Source organism: Mustela erminea, chromosome 1 (assembly GCF_009829155.1).
Source record: "Mustela erminea isolate mMusErm1 chromosome 1, mMusErm1.Pri, whole genome shotgun sequence".
Taxonomy (NCBI): domain Eukaryota; kingdom Metazoa; phylum Chordata; class Mammalia; order Carnivora; family Mustelidae; genus Mustela; species Mustela erminea.
The window spans coordinates 174839282-174865078 of NC_045614.1; the positions used below are offsets into that span (position 1 = coordinate 174839282).

Sequence of the window (25797 nt, forward strand, 5' to 3'; positions counted from 1 at the left end):
ACATGATCAGGGTACCCTTTTGCTTACTAACATAAAGCCACACATGCTAGGAAACTGAATGTCCTATTTTAAAACAAGGTGGCTCCCATATCTTTTAATTACTTGTCAAAGAAGTTTGTTGACTGAACAAAATTAAAAGAATGTATTTAAGTGACTTTCCCTTCATATTCCCATGCCAGACTTGATGCACAGACAGTGTCAGGTGACTTCTACTTCCCTCTCCTGAGATAACTCTGGAATAACTCTCGAGCGTTCACAATTTATAATCCGTGAGTGGAAATGTAATTTGCTAATTTTATGTCCTTAGTATAGAAAGGTCAAGGAAGGACATTCTGTATACCAAATGACTTAAGTGGCCTATTTCTCTGTTGAAAAGCATGCACTATTTGCTCCCAGAATGTTTCAATACCATAATTCCCTTTCTTTCCACACATCTTTAGTAACCTAGTTACTCTTTGGCCTTTCTACCACTGCACTGGCAGGTGATTTAGTAAGGTCAGGATCCCCTCATTGTTCATAGCCACTGTGCAATAACTCTTCTTTCACCTTATCTTATAACGAAGTTGAAAAATGCTGCTATTTTCTGGCTTTGAGGGCTGGGTACCATCACCCTCACATGAATTCTCTGGAATATTACCTAATAAACAATAAATGCCCTTTCTTATCAACCATGTACAATGATAAATTCAGTCTGCCATTTGCTGAGCACATAGAAATTTCTGCTCTTTGGTGATTAGTGGGAGCTGCCCACCCGAGAAATATCTTTACAGCAAAATCTGCAGCTCATGTTGAAAGAAAGTACATATTGTAGAACAGAAGGTCAGGGGTCTCTCACTTCCCTCAGAAAAATGAGGAAGAGGTAAAGTTAGGAAATTCTAAATGTATAAATGATGGTCAATTTAGATTAGAGAGAGGGCTGGAATATAGGTAGAATAGGTAATGACACAGTTTAAGGTTCAATAAATATATACTTGTAATACATCTAAGTATGTAAAAATGAGTAGCACTGATAGAGCCAATAATTTTTTACTCTAATGAGCCCTTTGAGTTCATAATAGTACTATTCTTTTTAAGATTTATTTATTTATTTTAGAGAGAGAGTATGCCTGCAGTGGGTGTGGGGCAGAGAGAGAGAGAGAGAGAGAGAGAAAAATCTCCAGCAAACTCTCCACTGAGTGCGGAGCCCCATGTGGGGCTTGATCCCAGGACCCTGAGATCATGACCTGAGTTGAAACCAAGAGTCAGATGCTTCACTGACAGAGCCACCTGGGTGACCCAGTACTAGTCTTTTAATTTAGAAGGTTCTTACATAGATAATCAATAGATATGGAAACTGCCAGTAAAAAGCAAGAAAGTTTTTATTTCCAAAAGTTTTCCATGTTTTATATTTATCATGCAAATATAATAATAATAGATTTATTAAAAATTATTCAAGAAAAGTTATACTTTGAGAAATACTATTGCAAAGTAAGATCTTGTTTTAATATGAAACCATCACATGCTTAAAGGCTTTTCTCTTTTTATGACTCTAAGATAACTTTTTCCCCCTAGCTGTTATACATGGTTAGCGGAACTGCACAGATTAGGTCCATTCTATTTTACATTGCCTTTATTTCAGTTAATTATTAATAATTTGAATGTTTCAGTAGTATTCATAAATATTAATCAAATGAGTATATAATGATCTACATTTTGATACTTAATAATTTAATTCCCTGAAGTTAGGCTCCTATGGGGCTAGCAATATTCTTTTATTACAGATGACTACTCAATCTTATAGTATGTATCTTTTTGTTTCAGTTAAATTACTTCTTTGGGAAAAATCTATAAGACGGAAGAATTTTTTTAAAAGGTTAAGTTAAAATTCCCTGATGGCAGGGACCAGTTTTCACATATATTTCTATTTTCTGTAGGCCTTAGCACAATGCTGAAAGTTTTATAGGAATTTTAAATAAGTGGTGATTTAGACTTGAGTATTCTGTATAGAAAAGTTTAGTCCATGACATAATGGCTGATTCATGATGAATGATCTATTTTGACTTAGTTCCCTTAAATTGAATAGTAAGTACATATTAATGGTGCTTGCTTATCCCTGCCTTTGTGGGTTTCAGAGTGGAGAGAGAGGCAGCTATAGGTGGAGTGAGGTAGCCCAGAATGAAGTGATCTAGAACAATAGCAACAGTGTTCAACTTATTCAATATCACCACTTTCACATGCATTTCTGATCTCATAACTCAGGGATTACACTTCACACTATTTAGTTAATCCATACATAATATACAAATTATCTACCTAAACTTTGAAGGAAGAATTTGTTTTATCAGATGAAAAAGAAAACCTTGTCCTCTCTATAGTCAGGTGGGATAGCAAACTTGAACATAATCTTGAACATAACTTAAAGTAATAAAAGAGATAATCTTTTAAAAATTTTAAGGTGTAATTTTACTCAAAATGCTATAAAATCTAAAATGCATAGAATCATGCCTATATTTTGTGACTGTTTTATGCTTGTGGGCAATATCTCATGGTTCAAAACCATGTGACTCTCCACAATGTTAAATAGGGAGAATGAATTATTTTTCATCAGCCTTTTATTTTCAGTAAGTCTTCAAGTGTTTTAAATTGATATGATTATTTAATTCCCATAATAAGGATGATAACTAGCAGAAAGAAGGAAGGAATGACAATTTTAAAATTTTAGATGCTATGTTTGAACACAGGAATAGACACAGAGTAGGAATATTATTGCTTAAAAGTCTCCCATAATTCTGAGTACCTCACTCATTGTCCCTATAGCCAGGGTGACAGATCACTGAACCTCAAGGAAAGCCTATTTTTGTATGAAAATAATATAGGAACAGAAATGGATTCTTATCACATGCTAACTACAATTCATTGGCAGTGGTTCTCAAAATATGGCCTTAAAAAGGATGCTATGGCAGCATCTGGGCTCAGTGGGAAAGGGTGTTGTGATGATTAGTAATGTCTGCCATAACAAGGAAAAAGAAGGAAAGCATATATTTGCCAGCACTGGAAAAATTCAATCTATAATATGCCAGAGGATGTAATTCTGGAACTGTGTCACTGCCATATTTTCCTCATTTCTCTATTTTGTTGTAGTTACTACTCCTCCCCAGAACCCCAAGTAATGTTCAAGTGGCTGAACATTGTAGGAGGATGTTGAGGGGATATATTGACTAAGTGTTTGTTACTTATTCCCATGAACGAGGGCATATACTCTAACTCCCTGGATTTGCTTAGTAGAACATAAAATAACAGGCTGTGCTCCACTGCAAATTCTTTTTGGGATTTTAATATACCCCATCCAGGAAGTCTGATTAGTTCAGAGAAAATCTATGTGGAAATATAAAAAAAAGTACTTTTCTTATAATCATATTTCTGAAACAGTGCCGTAATGGGAAGAACCTTGGCATTTTGCATGATTGTACACTCTGTGGTGGACATAACAAGGACTTTGCAGTTGGTGGACCTTGTTAAAATGTCTGATCCACTAATTACTTTCTTTACTCTTTGAGTTTCTCTTTCTTAATCTGAAGGATGGGGATAATAATAGGGTGGATTAAATGATTTTATAGATAAAAGTACCTAGGTACAATGACTGAAACACAGTAGGCTTTCAACAAATGGCAAAAAAAGTTATTATTGATGATATATATTGGAATTTTTATCAGTATTAATATTGGTATTAACATCAGTATTATCATTAGCTTGTGCCGAGAGCTCATGTGAATTAAGTTTAGATTATCTAACAGGTAGAAGTTTCTTATTTCCTGATTAATATTTAATATTCTGTCTTCCTGCCACAGAGTTTTGATAATCAATCAATTACAACACCGATTTTGGCTAGCCATTCATTTCTCTCTCATGGGAAATACCATTAAAACTTCTAGTTATAGAAATTAGAACAAGTCATCTATGACCTGGTAGAAACAACCAGGCAAGTGCTGATTATGTGTAGCCTAGACAGCAATGAACAACATCTTCTTGAAATCAATGGAAAAATTCATATCCAATTGTTGAAAGTTCCTGTCCTCAGAAGACAGCATTAGAGGTGCTTTATGAATTGGATGGAGGAGGTATTACCATTTAGTCTTAAAACATTTACTTGTGGTTTTCTAAAGCAGAGGTTCTTTTTTTTTTTATTTATTTTTTTTATTTTTTATAAACATATATTTTTATCCCCAGGGGTACAGGTCTGTGAATCACCAGGTTTACACACTTCACAGCACTCACCAAAGCACATACCCTCCCCAATGTCCATAATCCCACCCCCTGCTCCCCACCCCCCTCCCCCCATCAACCCTCAGTTTGTTTTGTGAGATTAAGAGTCACTTATGGTTTGTCTCCCTCCCAATCCCATCTTGTTTCATTTATTCTTCTCCTACCCACTAAAGCAGAGGTTCTTAATTATGATACTGGTTTGAACTTTTTCCTATCCTCATGATTCACACATTACTGATACCCAAGTAGTTGGAAGTTCAACAGTAGATTCATGTGTACTAAGGAAAGTGGTGGTTCCAGTTCCTAAAAGCTAAAGTTTTAAGATCCTTAACTGTGGCCCCATGGGTAGAGAAACTATTCTTAAGTGTCTTGGCCTGGGCAGAGCATGATTTCTGAAGCAGGTGATTACCATGGACTGTCCTTCTGGTCAACTGCTGCCTCCCTGGATGCCCCTTTTTAAGCTGATATCACCAAAGAGCCCATAATCTGTAAAAAAGTTTTTGTCAGTGCTGGGGATCTATGGCAGAGACTAGAGAAAAGTATTATTTTCCCATTACATGGTCACATTGGTCAAAAAGGCACTGGCCACCTGACTTCAATCTAGTGCTTCGGTGTGTGGAGGAATCAGGGGTGAGAGTTGAAGAGGTTGGAGAATAAATGTGTAGAATAACGTGGGTGGGGTGTGGAAGGTCGGGCTGGGCGAAGGAACACTCATATAGTCATTAATCTATTACACTATTAAACCACTGGACCTCAGATGTGACCCTGGGAACCATGGGGATATGCTTGACTTAGGACTGAGAGTAGCTATAGCATTTATCATGAGGGCCAGAGGAAAGGGAGTGAGCGGTGTTTCAAAGGTCATGGCCAGGCCCTGCTCCTGATGTCATTCTCCACATAGACTTGGCTTCAAAGTCGGCCTTTTCGCCCAGGGGCTGTACACCATATGATAGTTACAAATACTTTAAAAAGGAGGTTATAAGGCAACATTGTTGAATGAATAAAAGTGAAGGTAGTTCGAAATTCACATTTATGAAAGGATGACTACCTATATTAACAAGGTACTTCTGCAAATTATTTTTTAAATCAACTAGATTTAAAATGATACTTATAATATTGCTATGTTCCCTTATACATCCACATACTTTCTTGAGTAAGAGAGAAGAACTGAACAGAGCTCTGAATATTCCCACGGGAGTGTGCCAGGCCCAAGAACATCAGCATTATTCAGAACAGCTGCTCCAATGAAAGCTTTCCCTGACCAACAGTTTTTTTTTTTTTCTCTCTATTGGGTGTTCTGTCTTTTGAGAAGAGAAATTGCAGATACAAGATTTGTAAAATTTCTAATATGCTAGTATAAAATTATTGAGCTGCGGGTTTCACAGCTTTCCTCATTCCCCCTTTGTTGCCTTAATTTCTTCCCTTCTTACTATTCTGTCAAGAGAAAGGATAAAAGCCTCTCAGGTGAATTGTTGAGAAAAAAGCAATTAGAGTGGAATAAAAACCATGGGGACCTAGTGGATGAGAGAGTTATGTCAGTACAGAAGCGTGAGGGAATCCCAGGAGGCTGGGGAGACTCCAGAGTCTAATAAGAGTATAGGTGAGTTTAATCAGAGTTGCTGCGGATTACACCCTTAAACTCCTTTACCTCCTTGAGAGATAAATGGGCGGAGAGATTGAAATTCTACTCCCTGTCATGTTCCTTTAATCCAGCGCACTGAGACAGATGACTGGGCTTTGGGAGTTGGGGGATGGACAGTGCCACAGTTTTATAAGCATAAAACAAACCACAAATCCTTTAGCTAAATTGTTATACTTCATACCATGTCTCTTCCCTTTTTTTTTTTAAAATTTTATTTATTTGAGAGAGAGAATGAGAGAGAGAGAGAGAGGGTCAGAGGGGGAAGCAGACTCCCTGCCAAGCAGGGAGCCTGATGCAGGGCTTGACCCCGGAACTCCAGGATCATGACCTGAGCCAAAAGTAGCTGTTTAACCAACTGAGCCACCCAGGTGCCCTATCTTTTTCCTTTAAACAGTCTCAGTTCTCTGGGATCAGGGACAGGGTGGGTGGATAGTACTGGAGGTGAAGGGGTTGACAGGGATAACCTGCTCAGGCTGCTGCGAAAATAAGAGTAGTGATAACAGTTCAGGCATGTGTACCTGTAGAACTCTGTTTTTCTTTGTTTCTCCAAGAAAAGTGTATTAAAGGCAGAAAACACTAGCACATAGATCTTTGTCAGAAACAAGGATAGCAAATCAGTCACAGAAACTTCTATTTGGTTTTCCGGATATCAGACTTCAGAATCAAATCAAACTGCCAACTGTATGTAAAGTACCCAACTCTCACCCGCTTGTGGCAGTACCATCACCGACTTGCCATCTGCTGGCCTGTCCACAGGATGGCTGCACATCCCGTTAAACCCTTTAAACCCTATATCTCTGGCCCCATGACACAAGTCCTCATACTGACTTTACCTCTCGATTATTTTGACTTTTGGCATTTTCTCATCTCAGAGTCTTCATCAGTGTTTTCCAGCTATGATAAACATTCATAGTCTTGAAAAAGCAGGGAAGAAATTGTTGTACCTGCTTTTCTTAAAAAAAAAAAGAAAAAGAAAAAAAAAAGGCTCTTACCTGCCTGCTTCTACTGCCATAGAACAGTTAGAGAGCTCTGTTGATGGGCACTGGCTGTGGGGTCCGTTAACCCTATACCACAATGAGAGGCCTGGATTTAATGAGTTCAGTTTATAGAAAGCCATTAACACACATTCACTGCATTAGCTCTTTCATTTCAATGTCAATGCATGCCCATCTCTTCAGTAAAACATAAAAACAAAATGAAGAAACATTTTAACTACTTCTCTTTCCCTTCAGAGACAGGCTTCTTAGTACTTTGTATTGCTTTTCTCTCTGATCTCATATTTACTCCTGCTCCATTGCCAGCTGTCTTATGCACTTTTATTCCAATGCTCTTGCTAAGGCTGCCCATAGATACCTGACCACTTTGCTGCTAAGTTCGAAGGACCCATTCCACTTTTTATCTTGCTGAAGCTCTTGTGAAGTCTTGGACGTTACACTCCTTGGAACTCTTCCCATTTTTTGCTTCTATGTTACCACCCTTTCCCAGCTTTAGTTATTACTGGTCTGGCTCTCTTCTTTCTTGGTCTCCTTTGGGTCTTCTCCCTCACCTCATTTCTTAAATCTTGGTGTTCCAGAGAACACCCTTCTTTACTTCCCTCTGTTAATTTTCATACCTGATAGTCTCCACGGGTCATCTCAACTATGCATGAATCTTCAGTTATCGTCTCTATGTTGATGATCTTCAAATCTTCAGCCCAGATCTTGCCCCCTGAGGTTCAACTACAAATATAACTGCCTATTGGACAACTCCACCTACCTGCCCCACAGGCATCTTCAATTCAGTTTACTTGAAATGGTTTCATTTCTATTGCAAAACCCTATTTTCCTTCTCTCTCTTAGTGGTAATATTATTGGCCGGCTTGTCTAAGAAGGTAACTTGATAGAATCTTTGACTCTTTTCTCTCCTCCCCCTCCCATATTCAATCAATGACCAAGACACATTGCTCTCCTTGCCTGAGAACAAATCCATCCTCTTATCTCCCAACCCCAAACTTACTCCCATTTCATGAATTAGACCCTAATCTTTTCTGGCTTGGGCTTCAAACACATAACTGTCTCTGTTTTCTAGTCTTGTTCCTTCTTTTGCACTTAGTCTAAATCAGCTCTAGAGTAATCTTTTAGAAACGCAGATGTGATCATGCTATTCTCTTGCTTAAAATCCTTCACTAAGTGTCCTTTTATGATAAAATCCTAGGTCACTCCCCCAACCCAAGCCCGCCCCACCCCAGCCCTTTACTGCTTCTTCTGTTGGACTGCTTTAGGGAAGATGAGCTAGAGTAATAGTTTAATCTCTAGCTATTTCATGCTTGGCTTCACTTTACTGAGGCTGCCAATTAGTGATTTAGAGGTGAACTCTTATGTGCTCTGCAGTGAACTGAGGCCTGCTTAAGTAGTCCTTGAAGAGCCTTTGGCCTTATTATCACAAAAAGCCTGCACTGACTTGAACCTATGACCTCAAGCTGAACATCTATATATTCCGTTGGCTGTCCCCTGAGTTAGGAGAGTGAGCTTTGGAAACGCTTTTGTTATTTCTAAGTCCAATTTGGCCTAAACACATATATTCTCAATTTGATAATATTTTAAATGTAATCTTTTCAGAAACAGATAAGTGTTTCTTTCCTTCTACTCTCCCCTTCTTATAATTGTTTTTTAGAGAGAGGTGAGAAGATCTTCTCAACTCTACTGACTTTTATAAAATGGCATATGAGTGCCTTCATTTTCTTGTCTTGTCATCTGTCTTTTTCTGGTTTTAGAAATGGAAAGTAACAACAGCTGGGTGTGATCATGTCAGCAGGAAACATTCTCACTCCTGGCTGATTCACAAATTGCCCCTGTCTTGCTTGCTGTTTCAAACAGAGGGACAGAACATAGAATGGACAAGAAAATTAAAGAATCTGTAGATACATATTCTACTTACAGAGGTAAGGCAGGATCAATAAATAAAGAAAGGATACACAAATACCAAAGACCCCCACAAGAAAAAAATATAACAAAAGTAACTCAGAAAAATTAGATACAGAGAGAACAAAAGGAGACACTGTTTTCTTAAGACCAAAAAAAAAAAAAAATTTAGAAATTTTTTTTCACAGCTGGTAAATAAAATATGGTTTGTATAAAATATTCTAAAAGGTTGACAACTAGACAGTTATCATGGTAAACTTTCTCCTCTCTACCTGTTAGTCTTGTCTATAGCCTGAAAGAAATGACTGTCAAGGGGAAGAAAATCAACACTATGCATCTTACACAAGGATATCCTCCACCAGGGTGTGAAGGGCACTGGGATTGCGGATCAGTTTGTCCAGGAAGCTGACAATGTCAGTAAATTTCGGTCTGTGATTTCTCTCCTTCTGCCAACAATGGAGCATCAGCTGGTGTAGAGACGCTGGACAGCCCATGGGAGCCGGAAGTCTATAGCCTTCTTCAATGGACAGAATGACCTAAATGCAAACACACACAAGTTAGTCTCTTATTTTTTGGGACAGATAACACGACATATGCTAAGTTCTCATTCTTTTTTATTCGGGAAGTAGAAACAAAAATATTGGTAAACATGAAAACCTGTGGGTACAAGCAGCCCAAACAAAGATAAATACAAAAGTTGTAAGTATCTATATTAATATCTGCTGACGTCTCTTTGAAGAAAATGTTTCTAAACATGTGGTAGTCAGAAGGGAGGTTAAGCTTCATCACAATTTCAAGAAATAGTTCCTGTGTGATTTAACTGGAACGTCTCAAACCCAATTAGGACATCAGAAAGTCAGCATAAGATTGATGTGTTTGGTGCAAACCACATGTGACAAATGTGTTAAGTAAAATCGTACCTCTGTTGAAGCACTGAACTCCTGAGTCATTTTTTATCCTTTTATAATAATGTCACTGTGTGTTCTTTTGCTGGCTATCATTCCTTCTTTCTTCTTTATTGCTTATTTAATTTCTCTTTGCTTACTTCTGCCTTTCCCTTAGTCTGACTCCAACATGATTATGAAGTCCTCTCTGAACTCCTAAGGTCGTTCAATCCTTGAAAGGCTCTCAGTGGTTAGCTTAAGACTACAGAGCAACAGGATCGTTCAAGACTGAGTATCCTCAGGGACAGTGCTCTCCAATAGAACTTTTTTTCTCTCTGTCCAACATAATAGAAACTAGTCACGTGTGGCTGTTGAGTGGTTGAAATGTGGCTAAAAAGACTGAGGAATTGAGCTTTGTGTTTTAGTTCATTTTAATTCATTAAAGTTTAAATTTAAATAGCCTCATGTGGCTAGCGGCTACTATATGGGAGAGGGAGGGTCTAGGGAAAGGAATCTCTATAAGAAGCTGAAGTTAAGAATAACAACGTGATGACAATAAGGTAGTTTTTTTTTGTTTTGCTTTTTTGAACTCAGGAGATCAAATATAAAATAAGGCAGGATAGTTATCTATTTTTTATATGGCCCACCTGGGAATCTCCTAATAATATAACACAATTGACTTGGAATTTATATAGCTTATTTTTTTTTATGTGTTCAAAGTATTCATGTGGCCCTTTATCTTCTTTTTCTTTTAAGATTTTATTTATTTATTTACAGAGAGAGCGAGAGAGAGAGACAGAGAGCAAGAGTGGGGAGGAAGCTGAGGGAGAGGGGGAGAGAATATGAAGAAGACTCCGTGCTGAGTGTGGAGCCCAACATGAAGCTCGAACTCACAACCTCGATACCACGACCTGAAACCAAGAGTCAGGTGCTTAACCAATTGAGGCACCCAGTCGCCCCATTATGCAACCCTTTATTCTTATATCATCTCTGAAAGAAAGAAAGAAAAAGGAAAGGGTCCATCCCCCATTTTTGAGGTGGGAAGCTGAGGAACAGACTGATAGTTAAAGGCAGGCACACCTCAACCTCATCCCTGCCTTCATCAACAATAGATACAAAAATGCAAGTGTTGAGATTGTTAACCTGAGACCTGTCTTTATGGTAGCATCAGCTACACACTTTTTGTAATTTGTAAAAACACATCTTAATGTCTTTTTTAACTGACACTGTTGACAGGACTCTGAAATGTCCATAATTCATGCTAGAAGCAGTTCGCAAAAAGGAGCAATAATATGCCTGTAAGAACCTCTTAACTGCTAAGCTTTAGCTTTTTGGTACTAGGGAATTTCTCATAATCCCATCAGTGTCTTTGTGACCAGAACACTTTAACCTGTCATGACACTAGCATTTTTGTATTCATTTTATACCATTATTGAACAAGATTTTTTTCTTATCTGTTTTCTGATTATGTTTGTTATCAACTAAGCTTGGATTTTAAGACCTTTTATGACACACTTTAGTAAAATAAGATATGTGTAAAATGCTTGTATAGCCTCAAAACTACTGTGGATAGTTCTGAAAAGTAGCTAAGAAAAATAGGACAGAATTCAATTATAAAAAGACTTTAAAATCCCACTCTAGGAGAGCACTGTAGTTGATTTACCCCAGTTACCTAATTATAAGTGCATAGAATGAAATAGATGATAAGTGAGGTTATATTTTGAGAAAAAAAATATTAGCTGCTTATTGAGTATCTATCAGGCGCTACATGATCTACATCTTTTTCTTCACTGTGTAAAATAACTCAATCCAATAGTTGTTATTATTGCTATTCTTTTTTTAAAAAATTGGAGCCTAATGTGGGACTTGAACTCATGACCCTGAGATCAAGATCAAGCTGAGATCAAGAGTTGGATGCTTAATGGACAGAGCTTCCAAGGTGCCCTTTATTGTCCTACTCTTAAGTGAAAAAATTTAGACCTAGAGAGATTAGGAAAATTGACCAAATTCACACAGCATAGGTGGCAGAGCTATCATTTAAACTGAGTTCCATTAGCTTCCAACCTTTTTTCTCTGACCACTCCCCAGAAATGCTTTTTAGTTCTCACTATAAATATTCCTTTCCAATTTTATATCAATTAATAGGATCATAGGAATGATTTCCACGTTACATTTTGTCATAGCATTTGACTTCATTGTTTTTATTTGGATCTCAACTTTATATTCTGTGTAAATCAAACATGTATTTACTTCATAGTTTGTAAAATGTTATCTTAGCCTGAAGAGAGTGATTTCTGAATGCTTCTGAGTCTTGTACACATTTCTATTATTGCATCTATTACATTGCATTGTAACTATTCATCTGCTTTTCCACTAGGGCTATACATACTTGAAAGCAGGAATTATGCCTGTAGATTTTACATTCTTATCAATTAGTATGATGCCTAACACATTAATAAATATTAGGGAACAAAATAAAAGCTATTAGAAGAAATTTTTGAATGTATTTTGATAGAGCAGCAAATTCTTAGAAAACCTGAAGTTTTAAACTACCCAAGAGGCATTCAAAGTATGAGCATGGCAGCATTTGGAATCCCCTCCGAAGGAAGGACGTGTTGATCAAAAATTGGTGCATCGCGCTGCATTCTCCAAGTGATCTCATGATCTCACTTTGGTTTTCTTGGACAATGAGCCAGTGAGACCAGGGTTTGCTGTTCCCCAGGAGAGAAGGACTGGACTCAAACTCAGCTTTCTGTGAGACTGGTGGCTTCTTCCTCCTGTCTAGAGGGGTTACTATTTCCCAGTGTCTTCATGGTCCTTTGCTGACTTTCCTAGACAACTGTGGTAAATAATTAATGTCCAGTGCAGACTGCTTAGTGCCAAGTGGGTTGCTCATAGTCTCTTTTGACAAATTGCTCTCATAATTGTCTGTAAAAGAAGAGTGTGGACCCTTGTCTGGAACCTTTACCCATAATGAGTTCAGCAATGTTGCTGGCCCCAGGATGCTTTTCTGTGGGGACAGTGGCCTTTTCTTCTGGTTGAACTCTGACTTTTACATTCCCTTAATTCTTTAACTTGTGACTTTGTAAAATTTGTGGAGCCCGGTATCATGTCAATTGTCATACATAAAGGGTCCTTGTAGGATAATAGTAACAACAATAACAACCCTGACAATAACAGCTGTTAATGAGAGCTTTCGGATACTTCCAGGTACCAGTTCTAAATGATTTACATGTATCAACTCTTTCAGTCCTCATAAAAACCTGTGAGGTAGGTACTATCACTTTCCCTACCTTACAGAAAAGGAATGTAAATAGAGAGAGGTTTAACTTGTCCAAGATTGTACCCTTAAAAGTCCTGGCTTCAAGGGAGCCAAAGGAAGAGATTTAAGCAATGTGATTCACAAAAAAGGTTAAAAGACAACTTCCTAAAGGATTTTTAAATTTATTCATCCAAAGAGATATATATTAACCATTTAACATGTACTATTGAGCATGCTATGTATAAGAGGTAACAAATGGGTAAGAAATATCTGTCTTTAGGAAACATATAATCTAGTGAAGAAGACTGGGGAGTTTGAATACAGTAAGTGCCAAGCAGAACAGGGAGTTTATGGGAGCATGTGAAGAACTGCCTAACCTAGCCGTGGTTCTCAGAGGAGGTGAGCTGGATCTTACAGGAAGTGTAGAAGGTAGCAGGGTCAACTGGATAGGTTGAAGGTAGACTATGGGACCTGCTCAGGGAGTGAAAGTAGATTTGTGCAGCTAGAATAGAGACTTCAAAGAGAGGGATGGCATGATTTGAGGTTGGGAGGTTAAGTAAAAATAATAGTTCTTAGGATCATGAATGATTTTGTATGCTACGAGTGACTTTTTGCAAAGGGAAAAGGGTTTTAGCGAGTAAATGACATTAGATTTGCCTTTGGGAAGCTCACGCTGGCTTCAGTGTGGAGGGCACACTGGGAGGAATGGGAGATCAGGAAGGAGGTTTGCAGTGATCCAGGCAAGAGATGGCCTTAGTGGAGGCCTTAGTGGAGGCAACGACTGTGGCATACAGGAAGCGGGCGATTGGACAGGAACACAGGATAGGGTTAAGGTTAGACGTGGCAGGACAGGTTTTTGGGTTGGTATCCTGATAAAGACAGAGACCACAGGAGAAGAAACAATTTTGGGGCCGGAGTGATGATGAGTTCAATTTCCTCTGAGCTTTCTGGTTTCAGATTCAAATAACATATTAACTTTGAGAACTTATTATGTGCCACACTCTGGCTTAGCTCGCTTTATTTAGGTCTTGGATTACCTTATTATGTAAGTATGGTTATGCATATTTTATAGGTAAGAAAGCTGAAGCTCAAACTGATACATAGATTGGGTCAGTATTGCATAGCTAATAATTCCCTGAAAAAAGAACTGGTATTATCATCTTGATAGCCTCTGGATCGTGGTAGTGGTAGAGAACATCTGTCCTGAGCCTTGAGCCAGATCCCTGACTTTGTGCCAGAATTAGATCCTGAGCCTCTCTCCCCGTTCTGTGCACTCCATGCTGCCCCACCTACCTGCATGTGCTGGCCACAGCCGCAGCTCATGCTCTGCCTTCTCTGTGGGTTTTTTAAAATCTATCACTTTCAGTAGATCTTTATGAGGTTGTCAAGCAGGCACCTTAGATTTATTTTGTTCAAAACTCATCCCAGGGGCGCCTGGGTGGCTCAGTGGGTTAAAGCCTCTGCCTTCGGCTCAGGTTATGATCCCAGAGTCCTGGGATCGAGCCCCACATCGGGCTCTCTGTTCGGCAGGGAGCCTGCTTCCTCCTCTCTCTCTGCCTGCCTCTCTGCCTACTTGTGATCTCTGCCTGTCAAATAAATAAATAAACAAAATCTTTAACAAACAAACAAACAAACAAACACTCATCCCATTCCTCCTTTGGGATTCCTGTCCTTTGCAAAGAGTACCACTGTTCTTCAGTGACTCAACACAGAGATCAAGGAGTCATTTGGGACTCTCTCTTCCCTGATGCTCAAAAGCACCTGAATTCGTGCTAATGCTACTACCTTCATATGTTTTAAATCCGCTCCATTTTGAATTCTCCCTCCAAATGATTTCTTTCCTAGTTTGCTAACAGCCTCCTAACGAGTCCACTCCTCTTCCTTTCCCTTCTCCCCTCATCTCCCACAATGCAGCGGAAGCAATCCTGAGGTGGCACTGTGATCCCATTTCTCCCACGTCTGAAATTCTGTGGCTGCTTGCCTTGAGCCTGGCTCTTGGTCCTCACCTTTGTCTGTGTCCAGGCCTTTGCTCTGGCCATTCCAAAACACTTGTGCTCTTTCAGCTGGGCGAGCTGGGCCCCTCAAGGGCAGCAACTGTTTCTTTTGCCCATAGGTTCCCAGCATCTAGCACAATGCCTTGTCAAGTAAAAAAATAGAGCTTCAGTGGTCACATATGTGATCTATGAAAGCTGTATTTTATGGGCAGCTTGAGAAAACCTATATTAACCTTTATCTTCATAAACATGTCTTTGGTGAGCAGCTTTGTTTTATAGGTATTTTCTGATTCCTTAGTTAAGGGCTCATGAGGAGCTAGAAGCATATGGGATGCTTTGTCTAAAAGACTAATTGAGGTTTGTTGTTTTAGGATATGAAGGGGTGATAATTAACTACAGAGAATTTTGTAACAGTTTGTGATAGGTGTAGGCTGTCATCCTTTGGAGAAAAGTTATACAAGGTTAAACCCTTATTTAAAAATGCAAGAAGAAAATTAAAATAAAGTGAAAAAAATATGAAAATGACTGCAGTAATAATTTCCATGCAGAGGTAGAAGGAATTAGATTCTGTCAGAATTTATTATCTAAAACCTGGCTGGTTGTTCCAAATAGACTGTACTGGTTCCTTGTCATTGACACCGCAATTTTTAGCAGCCTAGAATCAACATAAGGCTCAGTTGGGGCACGTAGCAGACTGTTCTGCTCTTGCTGAATCTGATGGGTTTTCCAATTGTGTTGACAGTTTCTGAATCAAAGCAGGCAATGTGCACCTTTTATTAAGCCAGGCAAACAAGAAGTAGACAGTCAATATGAAGACGTTAAGACATCCCTGAACAATACCATTGAACAAGGACTGCTTGGGTTTTGCAGGGAATCACATTTTTATGTTATAAGGCTGCTAAGTATCTCCAAAAAGAAGCACATTGACTTTAGTTATTCATACTTTCTTTTAAAAGAAACTGTCTCAAAATTTTAGTCTACCGAAATGTACATTAGTAAATGGAATGTGAAATGATTTTATTTTTATCTTCCCTCTAAATATTCATCATGGCTTTGTGGAAAACCTATAGTCTTAGGTAGAAAGAAGATAGTGAGGCAAAGGGTACCAATATATACTTCCTTTTTGGGGTAATGATTACTTATATTTATTAGGATATTTGATATTTAATACAATAATGCTGAAAACACTGGTAATCTCTTTTCCTGATATGCAACATAAAGATTATGTCTACATGGGAGAGGGGAAAAGAAGGAAGGAAAGACGTAGTTATAAGTAAATAACATTTATAATCTTATACTGATTTTCTTATTCGATATTTTTCCACATCCAGGATTTAAAATTCAGTGAAAGGCAATCAAGACCCAAATGAAATTCAGTGTCTGATAAGAAAAAAGGATACAAGGTAGTGAAAAAAATAAGGTACAGACAGAAAACATTTTTTCAGAGGCTCATTTGTAATTTGTAGATCATTAGGGCATGGAAGCCTAAGATTTCCTTTTCAAGTTTAAGATAACAAATTCCTTGAAAGTCTACATTTAGGGCAGTTCCCAAACCTCACTTTTTGGAACTCACTATAGAATATCAAGGACCTTTTTAAAATGAAGAGTGGTTGTCTATAGGAGGTTACCACCTTTGAGACTGTTGAATGAGTGGACACAATGAGGAACAATATGAAGTGTAGGACTCTCAGAGGTTAAAGGTTCTTGGTAAGATTTGCCATTTGGAGAATTGTTTACCGCTAATGGTTGACTAACATTATGTAATGATGTTTCAGTTTGTAAGTCATGCAAAGAGCATTAGCAAAGCAATCCCCTGAACTGCATCGAAGTGCTAAACTGTTGGGCAGGCCTCTATGTCCTCATTAACGAAGAAAAGACAACTGGATTCAATGCCTGCAATTGTACCGTTTAGCTCAAAAAGCTGGAGTCCCTGAAACTGAGGTCTTTATCTGTAGGGCCTTTGGTAACCTCTCTACAATCTGAGGTTCTGTAACCTCCAGGTCTAGATTTGGCCTTCACAGAATAGGACTTCCTTTCCCACAGAATTCCAAATGCAGAGAGACCAAACCCCAGATAGGGCTAGAGACTGTCCTGGCTAGATAAGACATATGGAAATCAACTTTATGAGTATAAAGAAAAGGGGGCTCTTAAAATGTCCTCTTTGTAAATGCTCCAAAGAGAGCAAAAGATGGAATAAAAATTTTAAGAGCTAAAGAATGTAAAAATATTTCAATATGTAAATATATCAAAGGTATAATTAATTTTTTATGAAAACATTACTGGCATGTATACATTTTCTAGCTTTGTGGTCACTTAGTTACAAAAAAGTTTCCCTTGAAAATTACCCTGTGGTAGTAGCATATTGGTTATTGGTTTCCTCTACTTGGAACTTTACCATCTGAATTATTTACAGTGGTGATTGATTGCCTTTCATAATATTCTCTATCACTCTTGACTCTAGCAGACATGCATCATGCTAGTATAATTAGTATATATTTAATTAAAATGCTGCTATTGCCTACATACTGATAGTAGCAGTTCTTGAAAAATTGTGCAAAGGAAGGCCATTTTGGCAATTGCCTTGGTATAGTACATATTCAAATAAATGCAAAAATTCCCTCAGTAATATGGAAAGGTTGAAATAATGGGAATGGGCCTTTAGCAATTTCCTGTATCTTTCTTACACAGATCATTACACAAAGACCATTACATAATAAAGAAGAGTTTGGAAAATCTAATCAGAGACAAAAATTGGAAATGACTGGACTCTCTGAGTCATAAAATCATACTGCATTTCTAGGTAAGTGGATTCTACCCATCCACTATTCTTGGCTGAAATACTGACCTATAATTGTAAAGGTTATAGAATTATGAGGACAAACAAGAAATAGGGTAAAAGGTTATTTTCTTCCTTTATAAATTTTTGAAAAAAGAAATCAATTCCAATAAGGTCAAAAGGTTCTTTTCAACTGCATGACCTGTAAAAAGAAAACCCTGAAGATAAACTCTAATTTTTTTCTTCATGTAAGCTTCAGAAAGCAATCTAAAGCAAAACTTACTATTCTATAAAAGCTTTCGAAAACTAAGGAGCATAACCCCCTCAGAAAGACTGAGGCAGCATTATGTTTCCTAGTAAATGTCAAACAAGATGTTCTCTAATACTGGCTCTCTTTTTGGAAAAATGAACTAACTTAGTAGCATATGCCTAAATGAAACCATACCTATGAGACATTTGGGTTTCAAATTGCTTCAAGTTTGTGTGTGTGTGTGTGTGTGTGTGTGTGTGTGTGTGTGTTTGTTTTTGTCTTTGTTGTTTCATTTTGTTTTTTAACAGCATCATGTCAAGGAAAAAACAAAACAAAACAAAACAAAACCCAAGACTCTGGTTTTGTGTTCAGATCATTAGATCAAGCCAAGTAGCCTTTCATTTATGTGGTATTAGTTTTTTTTCCCTACATATTAACTCTTTGGGGATTTGGTTATTTAATGTTGCCTACTGTTCATGTTTTGCTTCCATTTTCTTCTGTTAAGCACATTATACAGTGTAAGTGTTGGAAGAACCGCGGTGCCCTTGGTGTCATCTTTGGAACTTGCATAGTTCCTAGCATTACATTGTACTTCCATTGTATAATAAACAACAATTACTTGAACTTGGATGAAAATAACATAAAAAATAACCCAGCAATGCCTTTAAAAAAAAAAAAAAAAGAAAGCTAGGAAACAGCAAGGAGCTGTACACCTTCAACATGTCTATGACATGTTTCTGGTAGTAGGCTTAATTTTTCCATCATTAGAATTTGATTTTAACTTACTGCTGTATATGCTTTTGAGAAATGTGATAAATTTGTTACATTTTATAAATTTTTAATATTCAGACACAGAACATTACAAAAAAGATTTGTCGCTCCAAACAACAGCAAGTCAATCTGCATTCTTTTGTTAATAGAAAACAAAAACACTTCTCTTGTGACAGATTGGCATACATAATTAAAGATGCTTTCATTTCATTATATAGAACCTCTGTAGTATAGAGATTCCTTTGAATATTAGACTTCTACAGTATAACTTAGAGGGTAAAAGCATGTACTTTGGAGTAACCAAGGGGCTTGACCTTTAGTTCTACTATTAACTAGCTAGTAACCTTGAGTAAGTTATTTAAATTTTCTGGAAAGCCTCAGTACTCTTACCTAGAAATGGTAGTAATAATAGTATTTATTTTAGATAATTATTTTGAAGATTAAATGAGCTAATAATCTAAAACACTTGGCTCAGAAAATGGAAACTATGATTATTACACTTGATTAATTAAACACCTTCTAGGTACCAGGTGTTTTACATATACTATCTAGTCCTGCAGTTGAGTATTCTGAATCCTGTTATGGATAGCATCTCAGAAAGCTTAAACAACTTGCCTAAGATAACACAGCCAGTGAATTGTGGAGCTGGTATTTGAACCCAGCTCTTTCTAGCCTTAAAGCAGTGGCTTTTCACTGGCAATGATTTTTGTACCCCATCTCTGACTGGCCAATGTCTGGGGCCATTTTTGGTTGTCATGTCTGGGAAGACGGTTACTGATATCTCAGGGGTAAAGTAAAGGCTGGGGATGCTTCAAAACACCCTACAATGTACAAGGCAGCCCCCCACAACCAAGAATTACTCAGCCCAACATGTGGTATGCCAATAGTTCTGAGGCTGAGAAACCTTGCTCCAAAGCTCTCATGATCTTGCCGATATACCAGAGGCCTCACTAGAATAAGGTGGTGCACGATGTTAATGTTTTGATACTGCAGTAAATAAAGTTGCTCTTGAAAAAAAAATTTATACCAAAAAAGGACACAATAGTATATCTCAGGCAACACAATTGCTTTCTTTTGGGGGACCTCCCCGCTCACTGCCTGTGGTTATGGCGAAATCACAGTGCTCATCTGCCTATGAAGGCACAGGCTGGTACATAAAGCTAGCTGGGTCAATCACAGTGTCTACTTCCCTGGCCTGGTTTGGGTTCAGGGTTGGGAAGGACCCTGACAGAGCCAACTAGAATCTTCTCTGGGATTCATATGTGAGTTTTCACAGAGGAAAAAAGTTTCATTCTGCCAAGGTTGCCAAGCTGGAATGCTGAGCCTTGGAGTGTAAAGAGTATAACAAAGAGGACCTTTGCTGTAGGAGAAAATGAGGTCAACAGATCTAGGGAACCACTAAAAACCCTGCATGATCCCTGGGATGCAGCACCACTAACCTTCTTAGTCTCATGAATGAAATGTTTAAAAATCTTTTTACTCAAGTTAGTTTGGGTTGAGTTTCTGTCATTTATAATCAAAGGAATGCTGAATAATAGAGTTTGCATGCTTTTCCTGACATATATTAGGAAAAAAAATAACTATGCTCCATTCACAGTGTTGTTTCTATCTTAAAAAAAAAAAAGAAAAAAGAAAAAAGAAGGCATGAGGACTACCCTTGAGGAATGCACATTCTCTTGGGGGCAGGGCTAGGACTCAGGAATATCAGAAGTTCCCCTTCTCACCTACATAGTGGCCTCCTTGAGAGCAGGGACTGGGTTTCTATTTTTCCATCCCCGCCCCACAGGCACACCTGGCCCAGTGACTGGCACATGTTTAATAAGTAACTGCTGACTAGCTAAGCAGATGGCACCTGCTGTTACGTTTGTAAGTTCTTTTATGGTCTAATCTTGTCTACTCTTTTCTCATTTTCTTTCCCTAATGTACAATACTACTGACCTGTGGGAAACTCATTATATTATTCACTAAAACAGATTCTACAAACTCAGAATTATTCACTGTAATAAAATATGCCATGGTCTACAGAATAGAGGGACTATTTCATAAAAATGTTCTGAAATTTCCTGAACTCATTTAAAATCATAAAACACGTTAGCATTCTGTATTTAACTAAGCCCACAGCTTAAACTCACAAAATGTAGTAAAAGTATAAAATATTCAAAAAGAACATAGTTGGATTTTTATTGTCCAAAATATTACTTTCCTTATTCAAAATGCACCTTGGCAAACAAAAGACAATACTTTGACCAAATAAATGAGAAATGTAGAACAAACAGGGAATAACTGGTATTTGGAGAGGAGCAGCTGGGAAAGTTTTGATTAAGCTATTTCTGCTTCCAAACAGAAATTCTGGTTACAGGATCCATCACAGATATGCTGACTTCCAATATGTTAAGCTACACAGAATTTCAACTCCTTACAGCAGCAGCAAAAAATAGTCACAAGATACATAAAAGATTTCAGCTCTTACCACTTTCCTCTGGTCTTGTATTGATCTGAGGACCTCAAGAGTTTGAATCCCTTTCCCACCCAGAAGCTTTTGTTCTCTTATTTTTAGATTCTTGCTTGGATACTTTTTGGTAACCACTCAGAGATGATGAAAATTTCCAGCTTAGTTTCTACCTGGTCCTCAAAAAACAGTCAAGCTCTGGGTGGAGGGAGCACTCAGGCTCAGCCCTGCGCTGCGGGCATTGGCAATCCTGAACAAATGAGAATAGCCTTAATGTCGGGAGTCAATTACTGGCTGCACCAGCTTCTTCTGGTTCCAGATATAGTCTCTGTGGCCAAATGAGGTCTAAGAGACAGAATCATTCTCTAAATGGTCATCTTGGCCACAGATCATCAATAACCATGGCCAGAACGGCTGGGTAAGCTGTTAGGCAAGATCCGAGAAGGGAAGGGTCGGCAACAGAGTTGGGAACCCTCTAGGCAACAATTAAGAACGATTTACATGGTCGTCTATGTTGGAAATTACACATTTGGACATTTTCCCCTCAGAGGCTGCTCTCCAAAAAATCTGGCTTGTGCTGTGGTATCTTAAACATGTACCCGCTCTGTTCTGTGGAAGTCCTGTCTCCTTCTTGTCACCTCCGCAGAGATTCTGGAATGTCCTGAACTTCAGAAAAGAACCACCTGGATCATTCCCTTGTCAACACAACTATGATAATTTCTCCAGAGATGTTAAAAATCATAGCTTATTATTGTTAAAAGGGATAGTAAAAATCACCTAATCCAGTCCTTTTATTATATTTATTGGTCATGAAGCTGAGGCACTTTGAAAATTAAGTGGGCTTTTATTGTTGAATTATAGTCTACATAATGATAGCTATGGATACTTAATTGGCAGTACAGTGTACCCTAGCTGGTAAGATGGTAATTCAAGGGGCAGGAAAAATAATGGAATTTCTCTTTACATTTATTTATCTCATTCTACTATAAGAAAGATTATTTATAAATGTTTACAAAGAATAACTAATTATGACTTTATGACCACACAAAAATGACTTTGATGAACATATTTGGCACTGTACATAATGTATTCAAAATCAAACCCTTTGCATTTTTTATTCTCTTTTTATGTTCTTTTCCCCCAAAGCAGGGATTATCATGTTATGATACTACGTCTTTCACTTCTGACTTTGTTTACAGTCTATCTTCCTTCTGCTGGAGGGTGAGCTCCATGAAGACTAGACATCACTGGCTACACAGGGAGCTACATGGACTGTAAACCAAACCAAAAAAGAAGCAGTTATTTCCTCCTCTCTTTTCCTTGCCCATGTCTTGTTCTAGAAGGTTATTAGCATGTCCTCTAAGATCACCATCAAATTGCTCGCTATATGATTCTAGGGGAATCATGTCGCATTTGTACACCTCAATTTCACAAGTATGTTGGACTTAGGCTGGACTAGATAATCTTTTGGTCCCTTCCAGATATAACATTTCTTATCTGTTCTATTTCTAGTTCCTAGAACAGAGAAGGCACCCAATAAATATTTTTAAATGAATAAATGAATATATTAGTATGGTAGTACTGTACATAATGCGCAAACAAATATATGTCAGCTGTGAATGCTTGAGAACTTTTTATCTGTAAGGGTATATTGTTTGTAATGTTTGGAGCCTATGAATTGGGCATTTTTTATTTGAAGTCTGCTGGGGGAACTGGTTAAGGACTAAATGGGATACTAATGAAAGATGGCACTTGAAGTGAGGGCTCTTCTGTGCAGTGGAGACTAACTCACTGGGAAAAGGATTTTTTTATTCTGGAGATTTGCTTGAGTGGCCTATTTTAGTCATGAGAAAGTAGGATAAGTAGGCAAGCATTATTTTGAGCTTAGAGCAGAGCAGGAACTATGGTGACTGAATGCAGGGCTTCCATTACCTTGGATAATGGGTTTTTAAAAAAAAATTAGTTCCTTTCAGGATTAAAGGGGCAAATTTCTGCTTCTGAGATTCAGTTTTAAGAAGAGCTGGACTGGTGATCACAAGTTGCTCCAAACAAGCCCAGTGGCAGAAAAGAGCAATGAGGTCCTTCAAATAAAATTCCCTGAAGAATAGTAGACTCTTGGTAAATGACCTGCATCCCAAAGTCTTAAGTTTTGGGAGTTGAGCCGAGGTCACGGGTTAGGGCACAGTCTATACTTAAGGGCAGATGCTCTGCGGGACCTACCCACATGGGCTGTGTTTCGATGATGCTCATTGGAGAGCAATGATTGAACAGTGTGTGTGACCTCAAACTTGCTGCCATGTAGGTTTCTAGACTGGCATTCTCCAGAGTCAACAGGTCCCCACTCAGCTTCAAAAGTCACACTGTCTGGCAGGGAGAAACAATCGCCATGGTGAGCGAATCCAGTCTTCTCCATTCCTGGTATTAAAACTGTGTTTGTTACTCAGTAAGTCCTTTGGGATGGAATAATGAATGAGGTAGGAGGTATGGATGGAATGCCCAAACAAATGACTGGGAAAAACAGAAACAACAACAGCAACAAAAAGAGATGTGAAAATAGATTTAGTCTGAGTATGTATAGGGGTTTTCTATGATTAAATTGCCTTTTTTTTTTTTTTTTTAATCTGTGAACATCCAGAAGCACATTAGAGGTGAGCTCCCATTAGCATTGAGGAAGGTAAATGAGTGGACAAAGTCCACAAATTCTGAGATGAGAAAGTGTGAAATTAAAATCTATTTTCAGTTCTAACAGTATACTTATTGGCATTGTCAGGTACTTATATTTCCTGACTACTGTTTTTATCTCTTTGGAGGTCACAGAGATCACATGTGTGTTGACTTTCTTGTTGTATAATATTATTAATCACCAAGGTAATTTTTACAGGTAAAACAGGAACAAAAGAAATTGCATAAAGGGTCATATATCTCAAAAGGATCATATCAAGTTTCATACTGATAATACATTGCCTGAAAGTACTTGCTCTTTTTCTTCTAAGTATTATTTAGTTTAAATTAATTTGCTTTTTACAGTGGCGGGTTACGTTGCCCTCAGGAAGAAATGAAAGGTAAACATTATCTTTGTTACTTGTAGATCAAGACTGTTGCATTAGCACAGTCATGTATGTAGAAGCAACGTGTGTAGGAGTCTCGAATGTAAGATGTGGATCAGGGATCACGCGACAAAGCCCATCAGCTGGCCCCTGTGACATGCAGTACAGCTCAGAGTGAAAGGTTACTTAGCTTCTTAAACTCAGCCACAGACCCTGAACAACTCTCAGGAAGAGAAGGGCTAATCTGAGTGAGGGCAAAAGACATATTTACTCCTCAGTGTTAACGTGTTTATACTCACAAAATGGCAGTTTAACTATTGATGGCACTTACGTCTTGGTTAGACATTTCCCAATAAGGTCTCTCTCCATAGGACATGACCTCCCACATGACAATGCCATAGCTCCACGCGTCACTTGCTGAGGAGAATTTTCTGTAGGCAATAGCTTCTGGGGCCGTCCACCTTATGGGAATTTTCCCACCCTGGAAAACAAATTGGAAATTTCTCAGCTGGCTCACAAGTGTATCAAAAAATGAAATGGCAGTCCAATTAAATAACTTTTGCTAGAAAGATCTAAATACTGTGTGATAGCATTGGCATTTTAAATAAAAATAAGAGAGTAAGAATAATGTTAAATGTCAGAAATATTTTTTCCTATAATAATTATTCAGTGCTAGCAACTTTAATGGGAAATAAGTCACACTTCAGAAATACTTTATTTCATTCATTGGGGAAATTTATTTTCACTTTAGATTCACACAATTAAACTCACTATCGTGCCATTTGAAGAAAGTTCTGGATTATAGAACATTAAAACTAAATATCATTCAACATTCATTAAACATTGTATTACATGTATAAATAATAATGAGAATAACTTCTAAGTTAATTGAAGATAAATGGTTAAATGCAGAACTGAGACATTCTCTGCGGTTCAATATTTATCAGGACTTTCCCTCTTTCCTTTTTATCTATGATTATATTTACTTTAAATTAAAAAATCCTTTAACATTATACAAGGGCGCCTGAGAAGGGTAGTTCTTCTTTGGAACACTTTAGGCCAGATTATATTCTAGTTCTTCAGTGTTCCCTTTCACATTTGAACATATTAAAGAGATGAAATAGCATGAATTTAATCCATATTGGTCAGGTATTAAAGCCCGCTATTGTGTTATACTTATTTTTTTATCAGCATTTATTACACTTTATATCTCAAAACACTCTATAAATCCTTTTTACTGTAATGACAAGAACAAAACAATTCATCCATTTGATGTACAATCTTTGAAATTTTTGTAGCTCTGAACAGCAAGTCGAGCGGGGAGAGAGCACCGCTGTCGCCACTAGATGGCGGAAGAGAACAACGAGCTGTGCCCGGACAGCATTTTCTGGCTTCGCGTTGTAGGCTTTTGTAGGCAGCGCAGATCTTTAACTGTCAGAAAGCTCCAGGATGGAATTGCCTCATCAATAGCCGCACTTCCACATCATCTCATTACCCACGTCTCCCAAAGTCCGGTGTCAGGGTGAGTGGGGGTGGGAGGCGATAGAGGGTGCATTCTCTGGCCCTTGAGGAAGTTGGGT

At 38.0% G+C, this 25797-nt stretch overlaps 1 protein-coding gene across 4 annotated transcripts in view; it reads right to left on the reverse strand.

Moving 5' to 3' along the window:
• EPHA6 (EPH receptor A6) overlaps positions 1-25797 on the reverse strand; it is an 881405-nt gene that overhangs the window by 6298 nt on the left and 849310 nt on the right. For all 4 annotated transcript variants that reach the window (XM_032351621.1, XM_032351616.1, XM_032351619.1 and 1 more), the window contains 3 exons: positions 24549-24698; positions 9127-9320; positions 6877-6948 (listed from right to left, as the gene is read on the reverse strand). In XM_032351621.1, the coding sequence (XP_032207512.1) occupies positions 6877-6948; positions 9127-9320; positions 24549-24698 (416 nt within the window). The remainder of the gene's footprint in view (positions 1-6876; positions 6949-9126; positions 9321-24548; positions 24699-25797) is intronic.